Below are 25,896 nucleotides of genomic sequence, written 5' to 3'. Positions count from 1 at the left end.
TTAGTGTGGATTTAGGTAGTTTTCGGCTCAAAATTCTAAGGTGGCTTACAGGCCCGGCCCAATAGTATGTACATTGTGTACATTTGCACAGGGCCCATAAATTTTAGGGCCCAAAAATTATTTTGGAACTAGGCATTGTACACTTAAGGCCCAAAAGGAATTATAGAACTAGGGCCAAAAAAAAAAAAAAACAGACGGTTCACTTCAATCATACGGAATAAGCTACCTGACATACGTCATTCGTGATACGTCGCTCGAAATTTGCTTCATCTTTCATCGAATTTCAATTGGTTCTTTTGGACTTTGCTTCATCGATCTGTTATGTGTATGTATGTAAGTATAAACTAAACATTATACTATTATCAATTATTCAATTAATCAATTTATGTTTAGTTGGGAGTAATTGAATGAAAAGAATTGAATGTAATAGCCGTAATCGTATAGCTTCTTTTTAATTGAACGTTTTATCACCTCAATTCTTTTTGATAAGTATACTTGAGTTTATTACAATTATTCAATTAATCAATTAATCAATTTAATGTTTGTCAGTTTCGATCAATAAAATAATTAAGTCCTTACTGTTATGATACATTGATTATTGATACACTCTTATCAATTTAATTATTTAAATATTTAATGTTCACTTAATGAATTCAAGAGAACTGGTATAACTAGAGTCTCGAGAGATATACGAACAAAGAATTGAATTAATATATGAATTGAATTAAACTAGTATAATTGACAGAGCAGTTTTTTTTATATGGCTAACTTTTCAATTTTGATTTATATGTTGAATTAATGAATGATTTGAATTATTATATGTTGTTCTATTTTTATAATAAGACTCAAGTTTTGTTGTATGGTTACTGATTGGTAAATAGGATTAGGGATGGCTCCTAAACAATTATCCGGTCATGAAAAACGTAAAAGAAAAAAAGAAGATGAGAAAATGAAAAAGTCTCAAGCTGGTACACTACATAAGTTTTTAAATAAACCAAATCTTGAAGAGAAAGAACATGTACAAGTAAATCTAGAAGAGACGGAAGGGCAAGAGCATATTGAAGAACAAGAGGCAGAAAAAGAAGAGCGTGCCGAGACAAATATTAGTGAAGAAGATGTGATACATAATCTTGTTGATATATTTGACCCAAGAAGGTGGGAAGGACTTAGTTCTGATGAGATTAAACTTTTGGTTGAGAATGGTCCTAAAAGAGATAATAAAATAGTTTCGGGTCCGAAAACCAACAATAGAAGGTTTTCTGCAGCTTTATATACAAGAATTTTATCAAATTTGGAGAAGTGTGATCGACCATGGCTAGTATATTCAAAAGAGTTAGACAAAATATTTTGCTTCTGTTGTAAAATTTTTAGAAAAGGGCATCCGAACGGTGGTCTGGACGGGGAAGGTTATAATGATTGGTTGCATGCTTATGAATGTCTCAGATTACATGAAATTACAACAGTTCATCTTGAAAATATGAACAAATGGTGTGATATGCGTAAAAGATTGAAGTTGAACGAGACAATTGATAACATTCAATACACACAATTGAAGAAAGAAAGAGATTACTGGATGCAAGTCCTTTTGAGAATTATTGCAGTAGTAAAATTTCTAGCTAAACATAGTTTAGCTTTCCGTGGATCAAAAGAAAAGTTGTACCAAAAAGGTAATAATAATTATTATTGTTTTTGTTCCGCGACCACCAAATTGTTTTCGTTTCATTTTCACTTATTATTTATTAAATGCATTAAACAGGTAACGGAAATTTTTTGGGTCTCATTGAAATGCTGGAAGAGTTTGACCCGATTATTAAAGAGCATGTGCGACGAATCACAAATGATGAGGTTCATGTGCATTATCTTGGGCACAAGATTCAAAACGAGCTAATTCTTATGTTAGGGAATGAGATTAAAAAACAAATCATAAAGGAGGTAAAGGAAGCAAAATACTACTCAATCATACTTGATTGTACTCCCGATTCGAGTAATCAAGAACAAATGAGCATGATAGTGAGGTATGTAAAGTGCACATCTAATTATGTTGTTGTTGAGGAGTCTTTTTTAGGGTTTTTGAATGTTAACTAGTAAAATGGGCCCGTGCGATGCTGCGGGGCTTTTGGGTTGCGCATTCATAGTTAACGGAGCGTTATGTATTTACAGAATAGATAGTACCTAGGTGTGTGTATGTATTAAATATATCCGAGATATTTAGCGTTTTTTTTAGAAGTGTCCGTTTCGCGTATAGTTAGTCCCGTTGTGTTCATAACGTTTTTTTGAGTTGAACGGTGTGTTCGAAAAAATTTAACGCGGGGCGAGCGGAAAGATATGTCCCGTTGGAAAAATGGGTGAAGTTTAATTAAGATTTTTAATTAAAATATTAAGTTTCATGTTTAACCCCTGAAAGAGGGGTTGGATTTGAAAGGTGGGAAAAAGTTGAGGGGGTGTTTGGTTTTTTTTTTCCGTTTTCTACTATTGTCGTTTTGACAATTTTTGTGGGGGCTTGGGGTCAAAACGACCAAAACCCGTTGGGGGTTTAGTATATAAGGTTAATAATTAATGACACCACGGGAAAAGGTCTATTTGATGTTACACTTGAGGAGTTAAAGTGTATTGGTCTTGATGTAAATGATATGCGTGGTCAAGGATATGACAATGGTGCAAACATGAAAGGAATACATCAAGGAGTGCAAACGAGATTTTTAAAAGAGAATCCTAGAGCATTTTACACTCCTTGTGGTTGTCACTCATTAGTTAACCATTACGGTATGTAATTCTAATGCTAAATTCTTTATCTATTATTAATATGACGTTAATTGTCGTTTTTTTAAACAACTTATATTATTCGTTAAGGTATTAGGGCCTTTTTTCCGCCTCGCACGGGGCATTCAATTTCTCGGGACCGGCCCTGGTGGCTTATACCTTTTTGGTCAAGTGGTCTGCCATCTTTGCCTGTAACTACACCTCCTAAAAGAGATGCAAATGAAAATGAAATCCACACGCGTCCACATAGACCATCACGAATGGATCCAAGAAAAATACTTATTTTCATTGCAATCATGTACCATCTCCTACTCTATTCTTACATCTAATATAGCACATAGGTTCATTAGTAGATGACACAGGACAATACGATTGGGTTGGGCTAGGACAATACGATTGGGTTGGGCTGACCATCAAATACTTTTTGAAATACTAGTTTTACATATATTGCTGATGTGTTAAGTTTGATGATGAAACCTATATTATTACAATGATGAAGATGCAAATTAAGAGAATTTATGCTTTTGAAAACATTCCGGATTAATTTGATCAGGTTGACCCAATGTATCCAATTGACCCGTTAACTTTAATTAATCTAAATGCATTTGACTCATTACATATGCAACATGACCCAAATCGAACTATTATAATAATAATAATCATGGGAGGCCTAGAGAGGGAACAAGGTGATCGACTGCTCAAGGCCCATGTTTTAGGGGCCTAATTTTTTTATATATACACACAATTGAAGATTTGATAAACATAGGAACTAGGGAAACACAGTTGAAGCAGCGAAGACGAAACACAATAGGTTCAAAAACAATAATCAAATGCCCCTTAGAAAAAGGATATCAATGTCCAACAGTACTCTAGCAAGGCCCAAAGGGGTTTTTTTGTTAAAAAAAATATTATATTATTCGTTAGGGCCTATGGGCCTTTTTTTCACCTCGTTCTGGGTACTTAAATTCTCGGGACCGGCCCTGATTAATTATGGGTCGAATTTCTCACTCTACATGTAGCTTATGCAACTTAAAATGTAATGCAGGGCGTGCATGGCAACTATGGGTATTTTGTATCACAGTATCGCTCAACGTGGTTTTTGGATGGAAATGGGCGATAATGGGCAGCAGTTACCTCTGTTTTAACCAGGTTTTGTGGTGCCAATATCACATTCTTAAAAAAAAAAAAAAAAAAAGGCACACACACACATCACACTTTCAGTGACTCAATGTTGATGAATTTCTGTTTCTCATTTAATTTTGTTATGAGGGTTACTTTTACTATACCGATCCTGGTGTTGTTAGCATCCTAAAGTATTAAACATTTAAACTTAGGGTAAAAATTTAAGAAAATTTATGATAAAGCTTGCAATTTGTTAAATGAGGTGCATACCGACTTTTCTATCAGGAAAAAGAACATAACCTTCAATATTTAGAGTAAACTAGTTTACGAACCCTCGCTTCGCGCCGGGGGTTCGGTTTTCAATGTATTTTAGTGCGTTTAGTTTGTAAAATTATTTCGTGGCTCGATGATGTCGTTGAAGCGAAACTCGAGTCGAACTAAAAGGTATAATCCGTGAAAGATTTAAATGTTATTTTAAATTAACAATATATGTGTATCTCCGCGTTTCGCTATGAAATTGTCGACTTTTAAAAATTTAACGCAAAATCAACGTGTATGAAAAGTACCTTAAATATCTAGCATTTTTTAAAAAGAGTCCATTTTGCGTATAGTTAGTGACATTGTGTTCCTAAAATTATTTCGAGTTTAACGATGGTGTCGGAAAAATTTAACTCGTTGCGAACGAGAAGATATGACCCGTTGAATATTTGGGTGGAGTTTAGTTAAGATTTTTTATGAAAATGATTATTTAACACTTTACCCCCTGTTTGGGGGGCCGGTTTTAATATTTGAACAAAGTTTAGGGGTTTTTTTAGAAAAAGGGAAAAAATTGTGAAAGGACAAAATATATTATATAATATTATTATAGTTATAATAACGGAGAGGCGAGTCAGGTCGGGTCGGGGTAAGGGGTAGAGTTGGGGGTGTTTTGTATATTCTCGAGGGTGTGGGGTTTTTTTAATAAAATTGAGAAGGGGGCCGGTTCGTACGTTGAATAAAGTTTGGGGTTGTTAGTGGGAGATTGAGATAGTCCAAATAAATAGTACTATTCATTTGGACTATCTCAATTAGATATGTAGTATAATTGTTACAGAAAAACTTGGTATTAAAGAGCATTTTGTGTACGTCTTTCAGCTTTCAAGACAATTATGAAAGACAAGTACTAAGTTTAAAATTTGGCGGTTAAAAGTACTATTTTGTAACAGCAGATGAAAAGAGCTTTCGCTTCGGTAGACACTAAATTGTAACAATAAACTACATGCCCAACATTTATCACTCTCACAAATTACAAAGCTTAACTCATATAATAGTCACATTTTTAAGTTCACAAGTTTCCTACTACACTTGTTCTATCGTCTCTCTCATGGTACACAACACAAATGTGCATAAAGGAAGATGTTTGAATTCATCGGTTGGATGTATTATATGGACTGAACCCATCAACACATCACCATAGTTCCTAGAACTCATCGACAGGTCTTGTTTTTCACGTTCGTTCCTCACTTACATGATTCGGAACTTCACTTTGGTTGTCGAGAGGCATGTATTGTGCCATGATAGCTCTGATCTCTGAGTCCATGTAAGTCTGAAAGTTGACGTCACAATTAAAAAAAGTAAGAAAACGATTCACGGGCTAATATGGATAAGGTTCACTTGATCAAGAACATTAACTACAAACTTTGTGTTTAATATACTTGTCCTATCAGGTAACCGCCACCATAAAGTTAATAATCAACTTCTATATACAAGTGTTTTATGCGTGTTAGCAACAACTCAGGGTTGTTAGCAAAATTCTTAATATTAAACATATCAAAATTCTTAATATTAAACATATCGCTAAAAAATGATTACAAAAAGTATGATATTTTAACAGTGAGTAACTACACATAAAAAGATTTAGACAGTTTGAAGCATAAACATATACTTTTGGTAACTTCTAAACTAATTTGCCCATTTCGTTTTTAGCTAAAAAAATTATTTTACCTGCTATGACGGTAAAAAACTAATACTGGCAATTATTAAACATTTAACACCCCTCCCTCAAATAATAATAAAGGTATAAAATTGAGGCCCGTATATCATGATCTGAATATGCATGTTCTAGACACATGGTTATAAGACAGGAAGTTCTTACCCGCAATCTATACTTGTATACAAGATATGCTCCGGCTGCAGCTATGGCTAAGCCCAAAATAATGACCCAAAAAGCGGTCCATGCAGATTTTACTGCAGCAACCCTCTTACTTATGCAGGTGTCGTGGTCTCGCATGTACAAAAGGTCACTACTGCAGGTGCAGTCATAACTACCCCAGGTATTTTTGCAACTGCATTCAGGGCACTGACATGCTTTCTTCTCTTTGCATTCATCGATATCTGCGGTCAATAAAATGGCGGGAAAATCAGTTGAGTTAAAGATTAACAGGAAGTTGAAAGTGAACTATACTCTCTAGCTTTGCTCAAGTTATACTAATTTTCTCACCCACAAATAAAAATAAAAAATGAAACAACAATGATGGTAGAAAGCACGTTTAGTTACCTTCGCAACTTTTGACACCATCACCTTTAAACCCAGGAGGGCATGCACATTTACCATTCCCGCTGTCCTGTTCAACAAAGTATTGAAAATCTTCATCTCATTTTCCATTTAATAACAGAAGTGAAGAACAATAGAGTTGTGAAGAGAATAAATACCGAGCAAGCAGAGTATGAATGCCCATCTCGGGTTTCGTGCCAACATCCTCCGTTATTGATCTTGCAACGACCTGGCCCACTTGCTACAACCAATAATAAACAATTTTAATCATGCTACTGCAGTATAGAATACAAGACTTGTAAGTGTATACCGCACTTCCTTGATCAAGGTTGAAAAAGACGCGAGACGGAAACGAGTCGGTCAGGAGCTTAGACGGGGTCGAGCCGTAGATTGACCAACATTGACTTTTACATATAGATATTTTAAACATAAAAAACCTTAAACATAAATAATTAAAAATAAATGATTTACAAATAAGATGATGTGGCGTTAGTTAAAATACTATACACGTATTTATAATATTTTATATAATACAATTATATAATATAGCGTATTTTAGGGGATACTATGTAAGTCATTGTTTTTTCCAGCGAATTTTAAAATGGGCTTGGGATTCCGTTTATACTAGAACAAGACCAAATAAGTCGACTTTTGACCGATGTTGACCCGACTTTTGACCGTTGCCCGACTTATTAAACGTTTTTCTTCGAATTGGGTCAAGCTAGTCATCAAACCGCAGCATGATCCATTTGACAAACACACGCACCAAAGTAACAAAACAATACAAAATATGTACATTTTGAAAAAAACAATATAGCTAGTTCAATAATCTGTCTCAACTATGTTTCAAAAGTGCATTTACCCACAAGTTTTTGCTTGTTCCTACAATTAAGTTGATTACTTTATGTTTGAATGTTATTCCAGCTTGAAGCATTTGAAATATTATCTTTGTTTATGTCTCACTCAATAATCAAAGGTAGGATTGAAATTTTTTTAGATATTGTTGTTAATTTGTTATCATCTTAATTAATCAACATTCGAGACTGAATGCAGTATAATAGACTAGTTTACCTTCACATGATGTATAACCATCTCCTTTAAACTGTACTCCATCAACCAAAGGACATTCACAAACTCTCCCACGAAAAGTGTCCTGCGTGTGAAAATTTATCGATTTGATTAGGTAATATATAAGCAACAATATCAAGATCCTGAAAGTTACAAGATGTACCTTGCAAGCAGTTACGTTGGCAATTTTGTCATGCCAGCAGCCACCATGGTTCTCCAAGCACTCGTTTGTTTCCACATCTGTGTAAAAAGTATTATCAATCGGAATACGCAGTCCATTCTGAGTGTCAAATAATCACCTATAAACATTATATTTATAGCTTACCATCACTCAGGCAAGCAGCTGGCTCAGTTGTTTCTTCGAAACCAGAACAAATGGCTTTCAGAACAGCACCTTTTTCCAACTTTCCTGTGACCACAAGATTTAATTTAATATAAATACGTAACACATTTCGACTTAATACGAACATATCAGGCATAGAAACTAACCTCGGTATTGACGATTATTAACAACTAGTGTAGGCAATATGGTCACATCACCTCTTGATCCTTTTCCAATCTAAAAACCAATACAATAATGGTTTGGTTATTCATCATTTGAAAATTCCAAGTTTTTTTACAGAGTATTGATATACATGCCTAATCATTACAATACACCAGTGACGGAGGTTGAAGAATTTTATAAGGGAGGCCGAATATGACATGTTTATCAAAAAGACTAAATGATTTTAGCGTACAATATAAAGTTTTAGTATGTTGGTGATATCGCGGACAAGATACAGCCTCTCCCGGACAGAGGATCAGAACTTAAGCTGGCGTAAAATAAAAATCTGTAGCACTTTGAGTTACGAGCTTTTGAGCTTTTGAATCAATTATATTCGAATTCGTAAGGAGATACGACCAAAACGGTGACAACTCGCAACATTTGCGAGCCTTCTCCATTTTGATCATATCTTCATACGGACTCCGAATTGATTCAAAAGCCCAAACGTTTGTAGCTAAAGGACTACAAGTTTCATTTTTATTAGTGTGTGCGCGTGTGGGGTGGGGGTGGGGAGGCCCCTCCCTAACCGGAAAAGCTCCGTCCTTGCAATGCGACGTGATCTTCTTATTAGGCATGTGGTTTAGGCATTCAATTCAATTTTTATTTTCCAGATGTAGAAAAATAGATAGGCTGTTTAAAATGTGATAATGTTGACTGGTCAAAACGGGTAATTTATGGTAGGGGTTGAACAGGTTGGGTTTCCCTGCACGCTTTTGGTCCACATATTATACATTTTCATGTAAAGAAAGTATGTCAACTAATTCGACACAAACGATTTAACGTATGTAGCAGGACTGTAAGAATTCACTTCTAGGTGATTATCGAATTCCGACTATTTTATCCACCTTCTTTTAGGCTTTAATATAAAAGTTCTTTTTCTGTTTGACCCATTACAGATAAAAATCTAACCCAACTGAATCACTTAAAAAGTTTATGGGTAAATTTGCCACCTTCAATATTGTAGTATCTTAAAAAATAATTTAAAAACTTAAGACCGACATACTTGAGCATCCTGTTCTTCTTTAAGTAGAGGATTATCAGAATCTGCATTAGGATCTCCCATACACTTCTCGATTTTTTTCAAGTCAAGCCCTGCAGAAACATCTATATTAGTATTCAAGCTTCGTTTTTTATGAATCAAATATCCTTAAAACACTCACCTAAAGAATTGATAACCCGATCAGCACATTCCTTGTTGTACTTTTTCTCTTTCATGGGGCACCTAATTTGAAAATCAGTAACGTAATCCCACCAAACCCATGGCTTTTTCGTCTCGTTTGCAACTTTAAACACACAAAGTTGCCTTAAGTTTTCTATAACCACATCTTTACCCTCGTACCCTGTGCTAAAATCTTGTTCGGGATCGGGTGCACAATACCTTCCATGATTTATACATTGCGACTTGCATTGTTTGCTTATCGTAAACGCTAGTGGACAATACCATGTTATATAATGAGGCGTAAACAGAGTGTATCCGCCTTTTTCAAGAATTTGCGCTGCTCCCTTGAAGTTTTTCACAAAATCCATCAACATATCACATTTAACTCCACACTCGTCGTTACTGTTTGTCCAAAGTTCGTATTCGACACGATCATCTGGATGCGGAACAGATTCTCTCCAATCAAGATTTACGTTTACCATATCCCCATCACTGATTGCTTTCTTTAACTTTTCACCGAAACTTTTGGAGATTAAAGCAGATGGGATTGTTATATTTTCGATATACTTAGCCGATGCAGCATCCTCTTCGGGTGTATCCATAGTTATCAACGATTCATCTACATCGTCCGCTACAAGAACCGCAGATGCACCAGCGTTTTGCGCATTCCATACCTTCAACGCGAAAAAGCAATCTGGATACCAAAACAATATAAAAAAAAACCAGTCTTAAATCTAAAAATAATAATTAAACACTCCAAAAATGCACCAAATAAAGTTCCCATAAAATAACAAACGTAATAAACATCCACCATACAAAAAAAAGGGCCTGCAAATTCAATAATAGTAAAGTAGCAGTAAGTGATCAACATTAGCTGGTTTTTCCAAATTGACACAAATATATATATTGACAAACTAATTAAACAATTAAAGTAAATTAGCCATTAGCCGTATCATCTAAAAAACAGAAACTGGTCCATATGCAGTAGCGAGTTAAGTAAGAAGCTCGTGACCACTAAATTTAATTGCAGGACCCATATATTTTTTAGATTTATATTTTTTCTTTTAAATTGTATACGACATCACTTAATTTAACTACCCGAATCCCATATATTTTTCGAATCTGTAGTTTTTGAAAGTAAACTGCCACTAAAATAGCATTCAAATATAATTAGTATTGAAAAAAATTTCAGGACCCATTAAGTTATAATCATAGAATTGCCACTGTCCATATGTTAGCCAACATTCGAAACACGAAGAGAGTAACCCCAAAAGGGAAACTCCAAATTCATTATGGAAAAAAAAGAATCTTAACCACAAAAACATAGATTATGCCACTAATTACCAATAACTACAAAAAGCATCAGTAAAGATATACCTAATAAAGATACAAAATTTAAGCATTTACACATGTATCTATCATCAATCTATCATCAATTTATATAAAAATTATGAAAGTTTAAATTTGTGAAAACCTACCTCCACGATCAACCAAAACAAACATGGGCAAAGTACCAGGCTTAGCTTTAAAAGTGATCCCAAATTCATCAAATTTTTTGCACCCTTTTTTATTTTCTTTAGGGTAAGTAACAGTACCAGCCATACTACCACCATATTGAGGTATACCAAAATTGCCAATTGCACTATCATGATTCCCTTTGATATTATCAGGTGATGATACTGTTAAGCTGTTTTTTTCAACTACAAATCTACCCATTACTAAATCAATATACACACAGCTCAATAGTATAAATATAAACCCTAGATAAAGTTTATCCATCGTTGATTCTCGATCGATATGTTCGAGGATTGAGTAACCGTGTGATGGAACCCTAAAAGTTGAGGAATTTATTTAGGGTTTTGTTTATTGGATATGAATTGATGAATAGGTTATGATATCTGTGTTGGAATAGTTGAAGAAAAATGATGAACGTGTGAGGTAAGAGGAAGAATTGTTGAATTTAATCAGTGATTTGGGGATGGATTGATGGATGGATGTTGTACCTAACAATTTTACTATTTTAGTCTTCTGCTTGTTGACTTTATTCTTAAAAACCTACTTTCCCAAATTACGTATTTAGGTCAATAGGTCAAATTTCATTTATTTATATTTATAAAAAATATATAATACTAGTGAAATGACCCGTGGAACTACGAGTTTATTTAAACGAAACAGTTTAATGATATGTTTTAGATATAAAGTGTACGCAAATGCTAAAGTTATTTAGTTTAATTACCCGTAGAACCACAGAGTCTGACTAAGAAACTTGTCAGCTGAACATTTCATCAAACACATAAAATGCATATTAAACAATCCACATCCAATCATAAGAGATAATATTAGTTATTATTTTATTTTAAAAGTGTAAAAATTTAGAATTGGTTTTCTTCTGACTAGCTTTTATATCTTCTCAATTCAAAATAATTATTTAAAATTATTTAATTTTAATAATTAAAATAATTATTAATAAGATTTAATAATAATACTTAATTAATAAGATTTAATTTTAATTCAAAATAATTTAGATTAATGACATCACCCACCATACTTAGATTTTTTTCTTTTTCTTTTTAGTTTTTTCTTAACAAAAGAATTAGCCTAATAATGACATCATCATTATAGGATTTTAATACGGAGTATTAACTATAGATGATAGTAAAATACTATGATAACTCTTAGAGTTGTGATTAAGAAATTTTTCAATGCAAAAATAGTTGTATATTATAATGTACAATCAAAATATGTATATACAAATTTGTTGATGACAACCCTTATGGTTGTCATTAGCATTTTTCCATATAGTATGGGAGAGATTTGATAAGCACATTTTTTTTTAGATAGGGGGATAAGAAAATTTGTTATTTTTATAACATTAAAATTAGATGTTAAAATTTAGTTTTTTTATTTACAGGGTTAGCATTCATTGTGTATGTTCAGAAAAAAAAAAGATAAAAAAAATACAATTTTTATAGCACGTTAACATACATCATATGTATGTTAGTAAATCATCATACATCTGATCAGACATACGATAATTTGTTAACATACATCTGATGTATCTTAACGTGTCATAAAAAAAATATTTTTCTTTTCTTTATGAATCTACACAATGAATACTGTAACATCGTCCATTTTTTTAAATACAAATTGGAAACTTTATTACACAATAATAATACATAACCATAATTAAGTATTACAATACAACTTGTGTTACGTAAAACAAACATTCTTAACATAAACATATATGTTTTACAAAAGGACATCAGAGTTAGACTCGTCAAACATATCCGACAGTCGCAAGCTCATCCCAAAATCCATCATACATGTCTAACATGTAGTGGAGGAAGTGAGGGAGTTAGCACGAGGCTGAATGAATGGTACAATCCTAATAGGTACAAGCATATAGTATCAAGCTAGCCAAAACACAATTAGGTCACGATAACAAGCATATAGTATATCCCTATTGTAGATGGTACAATCCTAATAGGTACAAGCATATAGATTTATACCTGTATATGTTATTGGGTAATATAAACTCGAAGTACTAAAGCATATCATTTTCCAGTATGGGGGGTGTTAGTGCCCGTAGATCTACCTTTAGGATTCGCGTCAATTAGGGTGTCTGTTCCCTAATTCTTAGGCTACCAAGCTAAAAAGGGGCATATTCGATTTGATAATCCAACCATAGAATGTAGTTTCGATTACTTGTGTCTATTTCGTAAAACTTTTATAAAAGCAGCGCATGTATTCTCAGTCCCAAAAGCCTATTGCAAAAGCATTTAAAAAGGGAGTAATGAAACTCACAATACTGTATTTTGTAGCAATAATGCAAATGACGGTACTGAACAAATGCAGGGTTGGCCTCGGATTCACGAACCTATATTAAGTATATATATTTATATGTTGGTCAATATCTGTCTAACAATTTAGGTCAAGTCGTAGTGTATCACAATCCTAATGCTCGAGATCGATATGCAAAAGTCAACTTGACCCAGAATGACTTCCAAAATCTATACATGTTTATTATATAACTTAAATATAGTCGTTTTATATATTTAAATATATTTATCAAATTTTATTAAAGTAAATAATACAAGACATTTATTAATAAATAAAAATTTATATTAAAATTTATATATGAAGAAAATATACTTTTATATATCTTAAGTAATAAAATTTATAAAGTTCACTTAATATTATAAAAATATAGTGGTATGAATTGTTAATGTAATTATATTTCGTGTGTTAAAAATATCTTTGTATCACATATTTATTTGATAAAATATTATGGGTAAAAGTTGTATTATTTTGTAATAATAATAATTATTATTATTATTCTACTAATAATGATAATAACAATATTTATTTAAAATGATAATTCTAATCATGATGATTTTAATAATAACGATACTTTTTAATATTAACTGTAATAATAATATTTTATATAAAAATAATAATTCTATTCAAAATGATAATTTTTAATAATAATAATACTAAGATGATAATAATAATAAATAATAATAATAATAATATATATATATAATAATAATAAATAATAATAATAATAATACTAATAATATATATATATATATATATATATATATATATATATATATATATATGTGTGTGTGTGTGTGTGTGTGTGTGTGTGTGTGTGTGTGTACAACGAGAGAGATTGAGATAAATTGGGTGAATGGATTCGGCCGAAGTGGTCGAGCTTTATAGGCCATCCTGGAGTCACCAGCTCCGCGATCGTGGAGCTCATCTGTCAATATGGGCCGCGATCGCGATCCCCTCCCATCCAGCTCACACTTCAATGATTCAAGGCTGCCGACAGTTTTAATATAAATTTTAATATATAATTATTTATTTTATATAATTATATAAATATTATATTATATTCTCGTGCATAGTTAACCTGTAATTTTAGTTCCAATGACCTTCACGTTTATGCTCGACTAATGTCCCGATTTTGGTTTTTCGAACGACGTCTCGTACGCTTAGAAAACTTGTATTAAACGATACACGACGTGTACCTTTATCAATAAATAGACTTAAATTGCCAATAAACTATATCACTCTAAGTGTAACATGATCGTTCGAGTGTTTTGGTCATTTGCTTCATTAAATCATCGTCTTGTTATATATATATATATATATATATATATATATATATATATATATATATATATATATATATATATATATAATAGTATTCTTTGAAATCAAAACGTTTTATATCTAGTTAATATTATATTTAATTACTTTGTAAATATATATATATATATATATATATATATATATATATATATATATATATATATATATATATATATGTCTTCATTTAAAAATATAACTTTGTACATATTATTAAAATATTTATTTTATAATAATATTTAGTTTTTCAAAACTAATTATATTTCAAAGTTTATATGATTAAAATATTTTCGAAATTATTGTTTAGTGATACTTTTACCTTTTTGAAACGATAAAAATATATTAGCAAATTTATAATACAAAGCTTTAATTAAGTTCTTCAAAATTCATAAACAAATTATCTTATAAAACGTTTTAATAATAAAGTTCTTTTTAAACTGAAAAACGTTTTGTACGTTTGAAACTAAATCAAATAAATATGATAATTTTGTTTTTCAAAACTAAATATGATTAAGAATCATTTTGTTAAAAGGTTAAAATAATGGAAATCGTTATATCATAAAATATTTTAGAAAAATAAAAATATATATACTCATAATAGGTTTCAAGTTTTTATATTACCGTTTGATGATGAAGCGTGGGATAAAGTCCAAAGGTTAAATGAACGTATGAAATCATTTTAAGGTAAAATATCGATATCTATTTTCTAAGTTATCTATATTCCATAACTTTACTTTCTCATTAAATATTATGAAATCTAATAATTACCGTATCAAAAGTCACTAGGAAAATACTGTAAAGTAAGAATTGAAATCAAACAGGAATCTCCACTAACCCTTGTCTAGTTCCCGTTAATTGACACATTTGTTCTTACTTGTAAATCACTTTACCATTTTCCGAATGTTGTTAAAACGAATAGATTTCTTAAATCATAGTGGACCTCACGACGGAGACTTATCATAATATCACAATACATCTGATAATTCAATCATTTGATATTATCTTTTAATTCCATCGGCAAATACGATCATGTAAAGTATTATACCTAATACTTTGTTAACGTTTTCAAGTTATGATATATATATATATATATATATATATATATATATATATATATATATATATATATATATATATATATATACACACGTATATATTCCTATCCAATTATAATGGTTCGTGAATCGTCGGGGTTTGGTCGAGGTTAAATGAATGTAAGAACACATTTTAAAATTTTTGAGATTCAATTTAATAAACTTTGCTTATCGTGTCCGAATAATATACAGATTAAATTTAAATTTGGCCAGAAATTTTCGGGTCGTCACAGGTCTGGCCGGACCTTTAACTCCTAACTGATCAGGCTGGAGTGTATCGATAGTTCCCAGTTACTGTCTCCCTAGCATAGTATCCGGATGCAGGGAATGCCTTATTCAACTATACTACACGAATAGTAACTCCCGAACCATAAAAACTCATTTCTACCTCTTGCCCGACATACAGTTTGGCAGAGTTTATACTTTCATAACAGCCCCACATGTAAGCCACTTACTTCTACAAAACCCGCAGTCGACAATATCAACCACCGGACTACTAAACCCGTAGCCAGGTATTTATTGTTTCTTGGTGCATTGACACTTAGGATTTTATTTGTTAGACAATGACATCCTGCTTAAAATTAAGATTGTGACACATTAGCCTCACCTTAGTAAATACAGAGTATTTTATATCACTAACTCGTCATATTTCACTAGTGTGATGACCGGAAAATTTCGACTTATTTAAACCAATTCTCTATATGATTTAATATTTTCGTCATGATAAACAATGCATTTTGACAAGTTTTATAACTTTTGTAAATGAGTAACGGTTGACCACCCTGTTTGTCTAACGGTTCACGAACGTCATAACTTGTGATAATTATATATACGGAAACATGCGAATAATATTTATATACGAAATGATAAAAATTTACTATTGAATGATGCAATTTCAAATTAAATTTTTTACGTATATGATCGTTTTATTTTTATGATGTATATTTTTTAATTTATAAATAGAAACGCAATTAAATCAAAGATGTACAAGCTGTAAAGCACAATGTACAACAATGTAACTTAAATAGTTGAATCAAAATTAACTCATTTACTATTCATATGAATAGTAAATGAAATGAAATTAATTAATTTATTATTCACGACACGATAGAAATTATTAATTATAAGTTACATAAAATACCCCTGAAGTATTTAATAAATACGACTTTTTAAAATATTAAAATTCGTTAATTCGATTGAATTAAATGAATTCAGTAATTTACGGTGGCACAGAATGATCAGCAGACTAGTACGTACACTCTACATCGAACGTATATAGTAATTTTATAAATAAATGGACCTTTTTACAACTAGTTTTATAAAGCTTAAGACTAAAATAAATATATGTATTCAATTATAAAAAGTGGAATTCTTTTTTTTTATACTTTTACCCGTCAATTATTAGCAACTGAGTACGAAATACCGGTCCGTGAAAACTGTCGGTAGAAATGACAAAACATGGGCGGCTTTTAAATCCCACGTTTGATTCTCTTTAATTATTATATTATTATATTTACTCTATAAATCGATCGAATTCTGGCCTGATTGAATTCATTCATTCTCTCTCAATTACTCCATATGTAATTATATTTATATTTATATTTATATTATTATTATTGTTATTTTTATTATATTATTAGTATTACCGATATTATTATTAATATTATTAGTATTATTATACATAAAATATTACGACGAGGTCATGAGCGAGTTATTTTCAAAATTGCTTTTCGAGCGGGGTAGAGCTAAGGAAATTATGGATTATAGCTAAGGAGGTTATGGGTATTGCTTGGGGGTTTTGATCGTGCATCAAAGGCTAACCTTTCATTTGTCATCTCCGTTGCGTCTGCATACTTTTCCTACAATATTGAACCACAATATTGATATGTGAGTTTATAGATCTCTTTTTAATTGCTTTTGTAATCTATATTTTTGGGCTGAGAATACATGCACTTTATTTTAAACGCAATGGATACAAGTACATACTAAATTCTACACCGAGTTTGAACCGAAAATCCCTTAGCTTTGGTAACTAGTAACTGCCAGTTATAAGAACTGGTGGGCGCGAATAGTTGTATATGGATCCATAGGGCTTGACATCCCCGTCTGTTTCAGGTATAGAAACCTAGCCTGAACTATAAAACAGACGTATGCTATTTGAGTTTAGTACACGTTGGATTGCGTGTATTGTACATGTTGGTTGCATGTATGTTAAAACAGGGGTACTTATTATATATACGTTAAAGTTTAGTTACCAGGGTGCTCAATTTTGTAGAATATTTTGATAAAAGTTTCTGGATGAAACAACTGAAATCTTGTGATCCACCTTTATATACAAATTATGCGCAACATTTAAAACTATGAACTCACCAACCTTTGTGTTGACACTTTTAAGCATGTTTATTCTCAGGTTCCTAGAAGTCTTCCGCTGTTTGCTTATACGTTATACAAGCTATGTGCATGGAGTCATACATGCTTTATTCGAGAAAACTTTGCATTCACAAAATCACCATGTAACTTATTTTGACTGTATTGTCAACGGATGTAGTATTGTAAACTATTGTTTACGGTGATTATCTATACATAGAAATCATTAGATGTCGAAAACCTTGAATTTATATATTCATTTATGGTGTGCCTTTTCAAAAGAATGCAATGTTTACAAAACGTATCATATAGAGGTCAAAACCTCAATATGAAATCAATGAATAACGTACCGCGTCAATAGCGATTTTGACGGGTCATTATAGTTGGTATCCGAGCTTGAGGTCATAGGGAGCCAAAATTTGCATTAGTGTGTTTAACTGGTAATTGTTAGGATGCATTAGTGAGTCTCGACTATGACCGTATCTATTTTTACCGATTTTTGCTTATCATTTCTTGTCGAAAATTACATACTATCATTCTTAAGTTTAGACACATTTTCTTGCATTTATTGCATAGATAGTGTACAGACGAATTCATATCTTAGCATATATGTTACTGTAAACTTTGCCTGACATCTTCCAAAGATTCCTCCGTAAATTACGGGATTTTGGTATTTTATATACATATGTAAATTATGTGTTGAAGAATACCAATCTAAGTCCTATAATCTATTTCATATCAAAAATCATTTCCCTGTTTATACAAAATGGGTCCCGCATCTAGTCCAAATTCTTCAGATTCTGATAGCTCTTCCGATATGGATTTCTATCTAAGCTCCGAAAGTAGCATAACCGGAATGGATCAACCAATTAGCCATCATTTATTCTGGATGAATTGGGGATGGGTTCGTAATCTACTTAATCATTGGAGACAAGAATAAGGTGATCCCTTTCATCCACCACATTTTCCTCTTGGCGAAGAACCTGAAGCACTTATCGGTGAACCAATCCGTAACACCATTTTCACCCTCATTTCCAGAATAGCTTGCAACTAATTACGTAATATCTACTATTCTAAATCTTATTTATCAGCTCGTCCGAACCGCCAATCATCCCGGTGTAATAGAAGAAGTCAGCGAGCGTCGCGCTTGATTAGTGGCTTTGGAGAGTATGATGCGCAATTTGCAGGCATCGCAAGCAACGCCGACATCAACAGTACCACCATCATCAACACCAACAGTACCATTACCACCACCAACAACAACGTCCACATCACATGCCTCAACATCACAATCTGTACCTCGAACATCAACGTCATACGCACTGTAGATACCAAAGAGTACCAGCAACAATAAATGATGAAGTATTGATTCATAATTTCATTGGAGAAATATTCTAATGCGATTATGTAATAACTAAAGTTTTAGAGATTACTTATTCTAGTTCTAAATCTGACGAGTGAATGGATAGAGATGATAGAAGGGAGAGTAGAAACCCTGACAAGAATGATGCGTAATTTACAAGCTAGACTTGTTATACAAGCGTCACCAGAAGTACCACCAGCATCACCATCAGTATCACCAACACCAGCAACACCTATAACACCACAAGCTCCACCAGCTCCATAACCACCGAGGATATCGACACCACAATCACCAATGGATATATTGAAATAACGAGTTATGGAGTATTAACTCATTATTTCCAAAGAATTTATATATTATGTATATATGAATTTTGCAAACCATAATATATCTTCTAGTACTAAGCTATTACGTATGAATTTTAAAGGGTAAGTACTACTCGGTTAATTCATAATACTAATATGCTATGATGTACATCCTTCGTTAACGACTTAACCATCGTTAACTACAATCTCTGTTTCAACTCAATGAATTTCATTTCATAATAAACCAAGTGTATTATTCAATTACATGTTTGATTTTACACTTTCATTTTCGATGTACTCAAAACTTTCCAGAAAACATCATTCGTACCTTGCGAAATTCACAAGAATTCCACGAGCACCAACATCCTTCACCGAGGAATATTAATAAGAATAAATAATGAAGTATTGATTACATTAGTGAAATACTCTGCGATGATTATGTAATCTCTAATGTTTCAGAGATTATTCATTTCTAGTTCCAGCCGAAAATCAAATGAGTTTAATAGAATATTAACTCATTAAATCTGTATTACATCTGAAGAAAATATACATTCATATATTTTCATAAAGATTGTAATAAAGATTCTTTTTGTACAAACTATTAATTGTGAAAATATTTTAACGGGTAGGTAATACCCGAGAAATATTTAGATTTCACGTTAATATGTTACACTGTACATTCTTAAATTACTCGATAGTCATTAACCATACTCACTACTTTCACAACGATATACATTCTTTCATAGAAATCAGAACAACCTTTCTCACTCAAATTCAATTACATATTCTGATTTGAAACAGATCGGAATCCAGAATCCAAGTCAAGATATAACAGATAGCATCATTCTTAGATCCCTGCATCTTTCAAAACTATATTTTGACTTCTAAACTGTGCTAGAACATCACTTCTATTCATAAAACCCAGAAAAATATTCGTATCATTCAAGATTATAAAACATCATATGTATATTGACGATTGCACTCTGCGTTCAAACCCTTCATGATTCTTGAAAATACCTCAATTTAGAAACAATCGAGAGGATGATGCAACCATACGTTATGTATGAAAAGAAGGATTTATGCATATAGTTATGCACCTGGAAAATTCTCGAAACCAAAGTAAAAGTTTAACACGTATCTAGATCCTTTAGCATTGTTATTACCGAAAATAATCTTGCAAAGCTATCCAGTGTTATCACCCTTCCAACCAGTCAACTTTGACTTTTTAGATTAGCCTTATTATAACCTTGATATATACGTTTTTGTTACCGGGGAACCTTTTATATTCCACCATATTAACAGTAAACGTATTAGCAACTTCATTACTCTTTGGCGTAAGTCTCTCCGAAAAAAATCACGATATTCCTTCATTGAAACCCTATTATGTACTCATATGCATCATGTAATGACAATTGCCATACCAAATATCGGGAATCATCAATCATTATTCACGAATTTCGCAGCGTTTCTATGCCAACAATTATATATATACATATAACGTTATCTCATGGAATTATAATTCTGAAATTCTGAAAAGCACCCCAGCCTACGAATCAGTACTATGAAGTTTTGAAAAAGTTCAAAAGAAAATTTGGTACCGAAAAACAGATTGAGCAAAATATGAAGAAGGCTGTGGACAAATCACAAAGACTAAACCTGCCTTCAAAGAATTCAAATGATTCAGTATCTGCTGAAGTCATTAACGAATACCTTGCTCCTGACTCTAAACCTTTACAAACAAATCTTCTTCATCATCCTTCGATATTAGAAATTCTAAGATATCATCATATCTTTCATTATAAATATCTTAAATATTTCTGAAGATATCTTCATAACTATTATTATCCGAAATTATTTATCTCTTCGCGCTATCTGTGTTACATCATAAAAGAAACTATTTTAGTTTCTAAATTCTGAAAATTTCGAAAAATGGATGTTTTTGAAGTAGTGTTGGGAATTGAAGCATGAGTTAGTATAATATAATGACGTCGGGCCAACGTGGTTATATTACAGTAAGTCATGCTGAGTTTCTAATGGAATGTGATAAAGGTTCACAGATCATACCCTTATCATGTGCAATGTTTCATAACTCTTTCATTCTATTTAACCTCTAAACATATCAAGAAAATATTGTTCTTGATGATTCGGCCTTTTCCGTGATTTTCTGGTAATTTAACAAGTCAGATCGCGTTATTACCATTTCTTTCTTAGAACATTAGTTATGTTCATCCGAAACTTCATACCTACGAATTCTGGACCATTATTTGCTTCACACGAAGTTGAGAAGAGAAAACAACAGCACAAAGCTTCGAAATATAGGAGTATAAATCACAGCAAACAGAAGGGATCATTAACCGTAGATGTCAATAATTATGGAAATACAAATGCAAGGAAGGATTATGAAAACCACTACCCCAAGAGCGAAGTAGAAGTAAACAGATTCCTTCGATAGGAGTTGGAATAGAAGAATGATTGTGGTGATAGTCAGAATGAGATCAAGGATCAGAACTGGATGAAGCATTTTCACAATCTTTTGGAAAGTATGAAATGAGGAAGAAGATGGAGGAATGATGAAAATAATGGGACGGGATAGGTTGATTTATAGCGAAATAACGGACATAGCAATAGAGGCAGGTTACCGCATTTTATCAAAGAGGATCCTAATTTCCTTAATCAAATCTTATATAGATTATGAAAATCTTGTTTAACTTCCTTAAATCTCGGAAATTAACCGTGACTACGTCAAGAGTTGAAACGAATCTTTGATTTCATCATTTCACTCTTTTGCGATAGCTTCTCTCATACACTTCGAATAATCGAATTGTTTTATCTATATTACTCAATAATGATAAAACTCTAGATATCAACTCATATTCGTCATGAAAACTTTCTTATTGTTAACCATGACAACCCCACTCAAATTTTGGGACGAAATTTTCTTTAATAGGGAGGTACTGTGATGACCGGAAAATTTTGACTTATTTAAACCAATTCTCTATATGATTTAATATTTTTGTCATGATAAGTAATGCATTTTGACAAGTTTTATAACTTTTGTAAATGAGTTTTATATAACAGTTGACCACCCTGTTTGTCTAACGATTCACGAACGTCATAACTTGTGATAATTATATATACGGAAACATGCGAATAATATTTATATACGAAATGATAAAAATTTACTATTGAATGATGCAATTTCAAATTAAAATTTTTACGTATATGATCGTTTTATTTTTATGATGTATATTTTTTAATTTATAAATAGAAACGCAATTAAATCAAAGATGTACAAGCTGTAAAGCACAATGTAAAACAATGTAACTTAAATAGTTGAATCAAAATTAACTCATTTACTATTCATTTGAATAGTAAATGAAATGAAATTAATTAATTTACTATTCACATGAAAGCGACATGATAGAAATTATTAATTATAAGTTACATAAAATACCCCTGAAGTATTTAATAAATACGACTTTTTAAAATATTAAAATTCGCTTTTGTATGATTGAATTAAACGAATTCAGTAATTTACGGTGGCACAGAATGATCAGCAGACTAGTACGTACACTCTACATCGAACGTATATAGTAATTTTATAAATAAATGGACCTTTTTACAACTAGTTTTATAAAGCTTAAGACCAAAATAAATATATGTATTCAATTATAAAAAGTGGAATTCTTTTTATTTATACTTTTACCCGTCAATTATTAGCAACAGAGTATGAAATACCGGTCCGTGAAAACTGTCGGTAGAAATGACAAAACATGGGCGGCTTTTAAATCCCACGTTTGATTCTCTTTAATTATTATATTATTATATTTACTCTATAAATCGATCGAATTCTGGCCTGATTGAATTCATTCATTCTCTCTCAATTACTCCATATGTAATTATATTTATATTATTATTATTATTATTATTATTATTTTTATTATATTATTAGTATTACCGATATTATTATTAATATTATTAGTATTATTATACATAAAATATTACGACGAGGTTATCAGCGAGTTATTTTCAAAATTGCTTTTTGAGCGAGATAGAGCTAAGGAAATTATGGGTTATAGCTGAGGAGGTTATGGGTATTGCTTGGGGGTTTTGATCGTGCATCAAAGGCTAACCTTTCATTTGTCATCTCCGTTGCGTCTGCATACTTTTCCTTCAATATTGAACCACAATATTGATATGTGAGTTTATAGATCTCTTTTTAATTGCTTTTGTAATCTATATTTTTGGGCTGAGAATACATGCACTTTATTTTAAACGCAATGGATACAAGTACATACTAAATTCTACACCGAGTTTGAACCGAAAATCCCTTAGCTTTGGTAACTAGTAACTGCCAGTTATAAGAACTGGTGGGTGCGAGTAGTTGTATATGGATCCATAGGGCTTGACATCCCCGTCTGTTTCAGGTATAGAAACCCTAGCCTGAATGATGTTATGCGAGGTATATACGAAATAGTTATATTTTTATTACGAAATACTATTAAATACGATACAATTTTACACAAGTTATTTATTTATTTATAGAGTGAATATACCTAAACCTTGCTACAACACTTATAAGCAGTGTACCTAATCGTACAGTAGTGTAGTTTTTAGTAAGTCCGGTTCGTTCCATAGGGAGCTAGCCAAGTTTAACGCTATATTTTTAAAACTATATTTGTTTATAATATATATATATATATATATATATATATATATATATATATATATATATATATATATATATATATATATATATATATATATATATATATATAAGTAGTATTATTATTATAAAGGGGGTTTTTACCGTTTTGTTACATCTTTATTATTATTAAGTACCATTACCATTATCATTTAAAAATCATGATAATTATCAATATCATTATTATTACTATATATAAAAAAATTATGCAAATTATTATTTTTTATCATTAATAAGATTAGTATTATCACTTATTACTATTATTATTATTATTATTATTATCGTTGTTATTATTAATATGTATTATTAATATATTTATATTTATTAATAATTAGTATAATTAAAAAATGAAATAAAAACACAGAAGAATCTATCTACTAATCTATTATATATATCACTGTCCCTTATATTTTTTTTCCCGTGACTTCATATCTGATTGGAGATGGGTGTCGACATCTGCATCACTATAATACAAGCGGTAATTGCTTGTGTTAGGTGAATCAAATTAGTTCCATTATCATTTATCAAATATATTAGATTAAACAGATAGCGAAAAGCAGAAACCTCTGCTCGAGTTTTTTTTTTCTTTTTTTTTCTCTTAATTTGAATATCGAATCATCTTCAAAAACTAAAATTGCAGTTGTGTTAGGAATGTTTCAAACAAACTATCTGTAAATTTTCATAACCCAATTCTTAATATCAAATACGAATTTTCAAAGTCAAAGTTTTGGGAATAAAAAGTCAAACTGTGTTCTTCAATCAAATTCGTGTTAATCGTTTCAATTCAAATTAAATTAACGATTTGGAAAGATTATACGATGTATTTATAACCTATTTCATGTTGGGAGCTTAGTCTATAAAGGTCTCATTTTAAAAATCAATTTTTTTTATTGGACATCGACGAACAGCAGTAGCTGTTGGGTTTTTTTTTAATTTTTTTTTTGTTTTCAGATGTTACAAAGCTTAAACGAATTTTTAGATTTTAATTACAAGTTTTAATCAAACAAACGATTTAGTTATTAGGTTGTTTTGGAATTGGGTCGATACACTTGAAGAAGAAGATGAAGAATAGACAGCAGATTTTACGGGTTATGTTTAGTCATTTGGGTAGGATTTCAGAGAACAAGAAGTGGTCCGATGGCTTAGGGTGTATGTGTGTAAGCGGGAGGTCGTGGGTTCGAATCCCGGCTTGGGCAGTTTTGTATATTTTTAAACTTTTAAAGGTAGTTACTAGTATATTCATTTATTATTATTATTATTATTATTATTATTATTATTATTATTATTATTATTATTATTATTATTATTATTATTATTATTATTATTATTATTATTATTATTATTATTATTATTATTATTATTATTATTATTATTATTATTATTATTATTATTATTGTTGTTGTTGTTATAATTGTTATTGTTATTATCGTTAGTATTATTAATGTTATAAGTATTACTCTTATTAGAAATTATAGATAATAATATTAGTATGATCAATATTATTATATTAATTATTATTGATAATATTACTAATATTACGATCATTATCATTATTAGTATTATCACTAAATATTATTATTATTATCGTTATTATTAATTTTATAAGACTACTACTAATATAAGTATTACTAGTATTATGATTAGGATTACAAAAATTGTTGCTATAGAAACTCTAGTCACTAGTTTAGAAATTAAACGCGAAGATTATGATTATTATGA

The 25,896-nt window shown here is 31.1% G+C and overlaps 2 protein-coding genes across 2 annotated transcripts in view; one reads left to right on the top strand and one right to left on the bottom strand.

The window, feature by feature from the left end:
* LOC139887910 (uncharacterized) overlaps positions 1–3,911 on the top strand; it is a 30,640-nt gene extending 26,729 nt beyond the window's left edge. The window contains exons 8-10 of the mRNA XM_071870958.1: positions 16–48; positions 2,917–3,058; positions 3,806–3,911. Coding sequence (XP_071727059.1) covers positions 16–48; positions 2,917–3,058; positions 3,806–3,905 — 275 coding nt within the window. The 3' untranslated portion in view covers positions 3,906–3,911. The remainder of the gene's footprint in view (positions 1–15; positions 49–2,916; positions 3,059–3,805) is intronic.
* A 1,174-nt stretch (positions 3,912–5,085) lies between these two features.
* On the bottom strand, positions 5,086–11,040 carry LOC139890909 (vacuolar-sorting receptor 3-like). The gene is made up of 11 exons (XM_071873834.1): positions 10,665–11,040; positions 9,188–9,880; positions 9,031–9,119; positions 7,973–8,042; positions 7,809–7,892; positions 7,647–7,723; positions 7,487–7,568; positions 6,574–6,656; positions 6,419–6,485; positions 6,017–6,255; positions 5,086–5,467 (listed from the first exon to the last, which is right to left on the bottom strand). Exons 1-11 carry the CDS (start codon positions 10,963–10,965, stop codon positions 5,369–5,371), a joined length of 1,884 nt encoding a protein of 627 aa, XP_071729935.1. The 5' UTR covers positions 10,966–11,040; the 3' UTR covers positions 5,086–5,368.
* Between the last annotated feature and the right edge of the window lie 14,856 nt (positions 11,041–25,896).

Source organism: Rutidosis leptorrhynchoides, chromosome 2, assembly GCF_046630445.1.
Source record: "Rutidosis leptorrhynchoides isolate AG116_Rl617_1_P2 chromosome 2, CSIRO_AGI_Rlap_v1, whole genome shotgun sequence".
NCBI lineage: Eukaryota > Viridiplantae > Streptophyta > Magnoliopsida > Asterales > Asteraceae > Rutidosis > Rutidosis leptorrhynchoides.
Note: the sequence above shows the minus strand (reverse complement) of the source record. Positions and strands in the feature narration are given on the sequence as shown.

Bases quoted from the DNA above. Each gene is read 5' to 3' on its own strand.
- LOC139890909 (XM_071873834.1), bottom strand. From the start codon at position 10,965: ATGGATAAACTTTATCTAGGGTTTATATTTATACTATTGAGCTGTGTG. The intron at 8,043-9,030 runs GTATGTCGGTCT...ATTGGTTTTTAG, and splicing joins AAGAAGAACAGGATGCTCAA to ATTGGAAAAGGATCAAGAGG. The intron at 7,893-7,972 runs GTTAGTTTCTAT...TTGTGGTCACAG, and splicing joins TAATAATCGTCAATACCGAG to GAAAGTTGGAAAAAGGTGCT.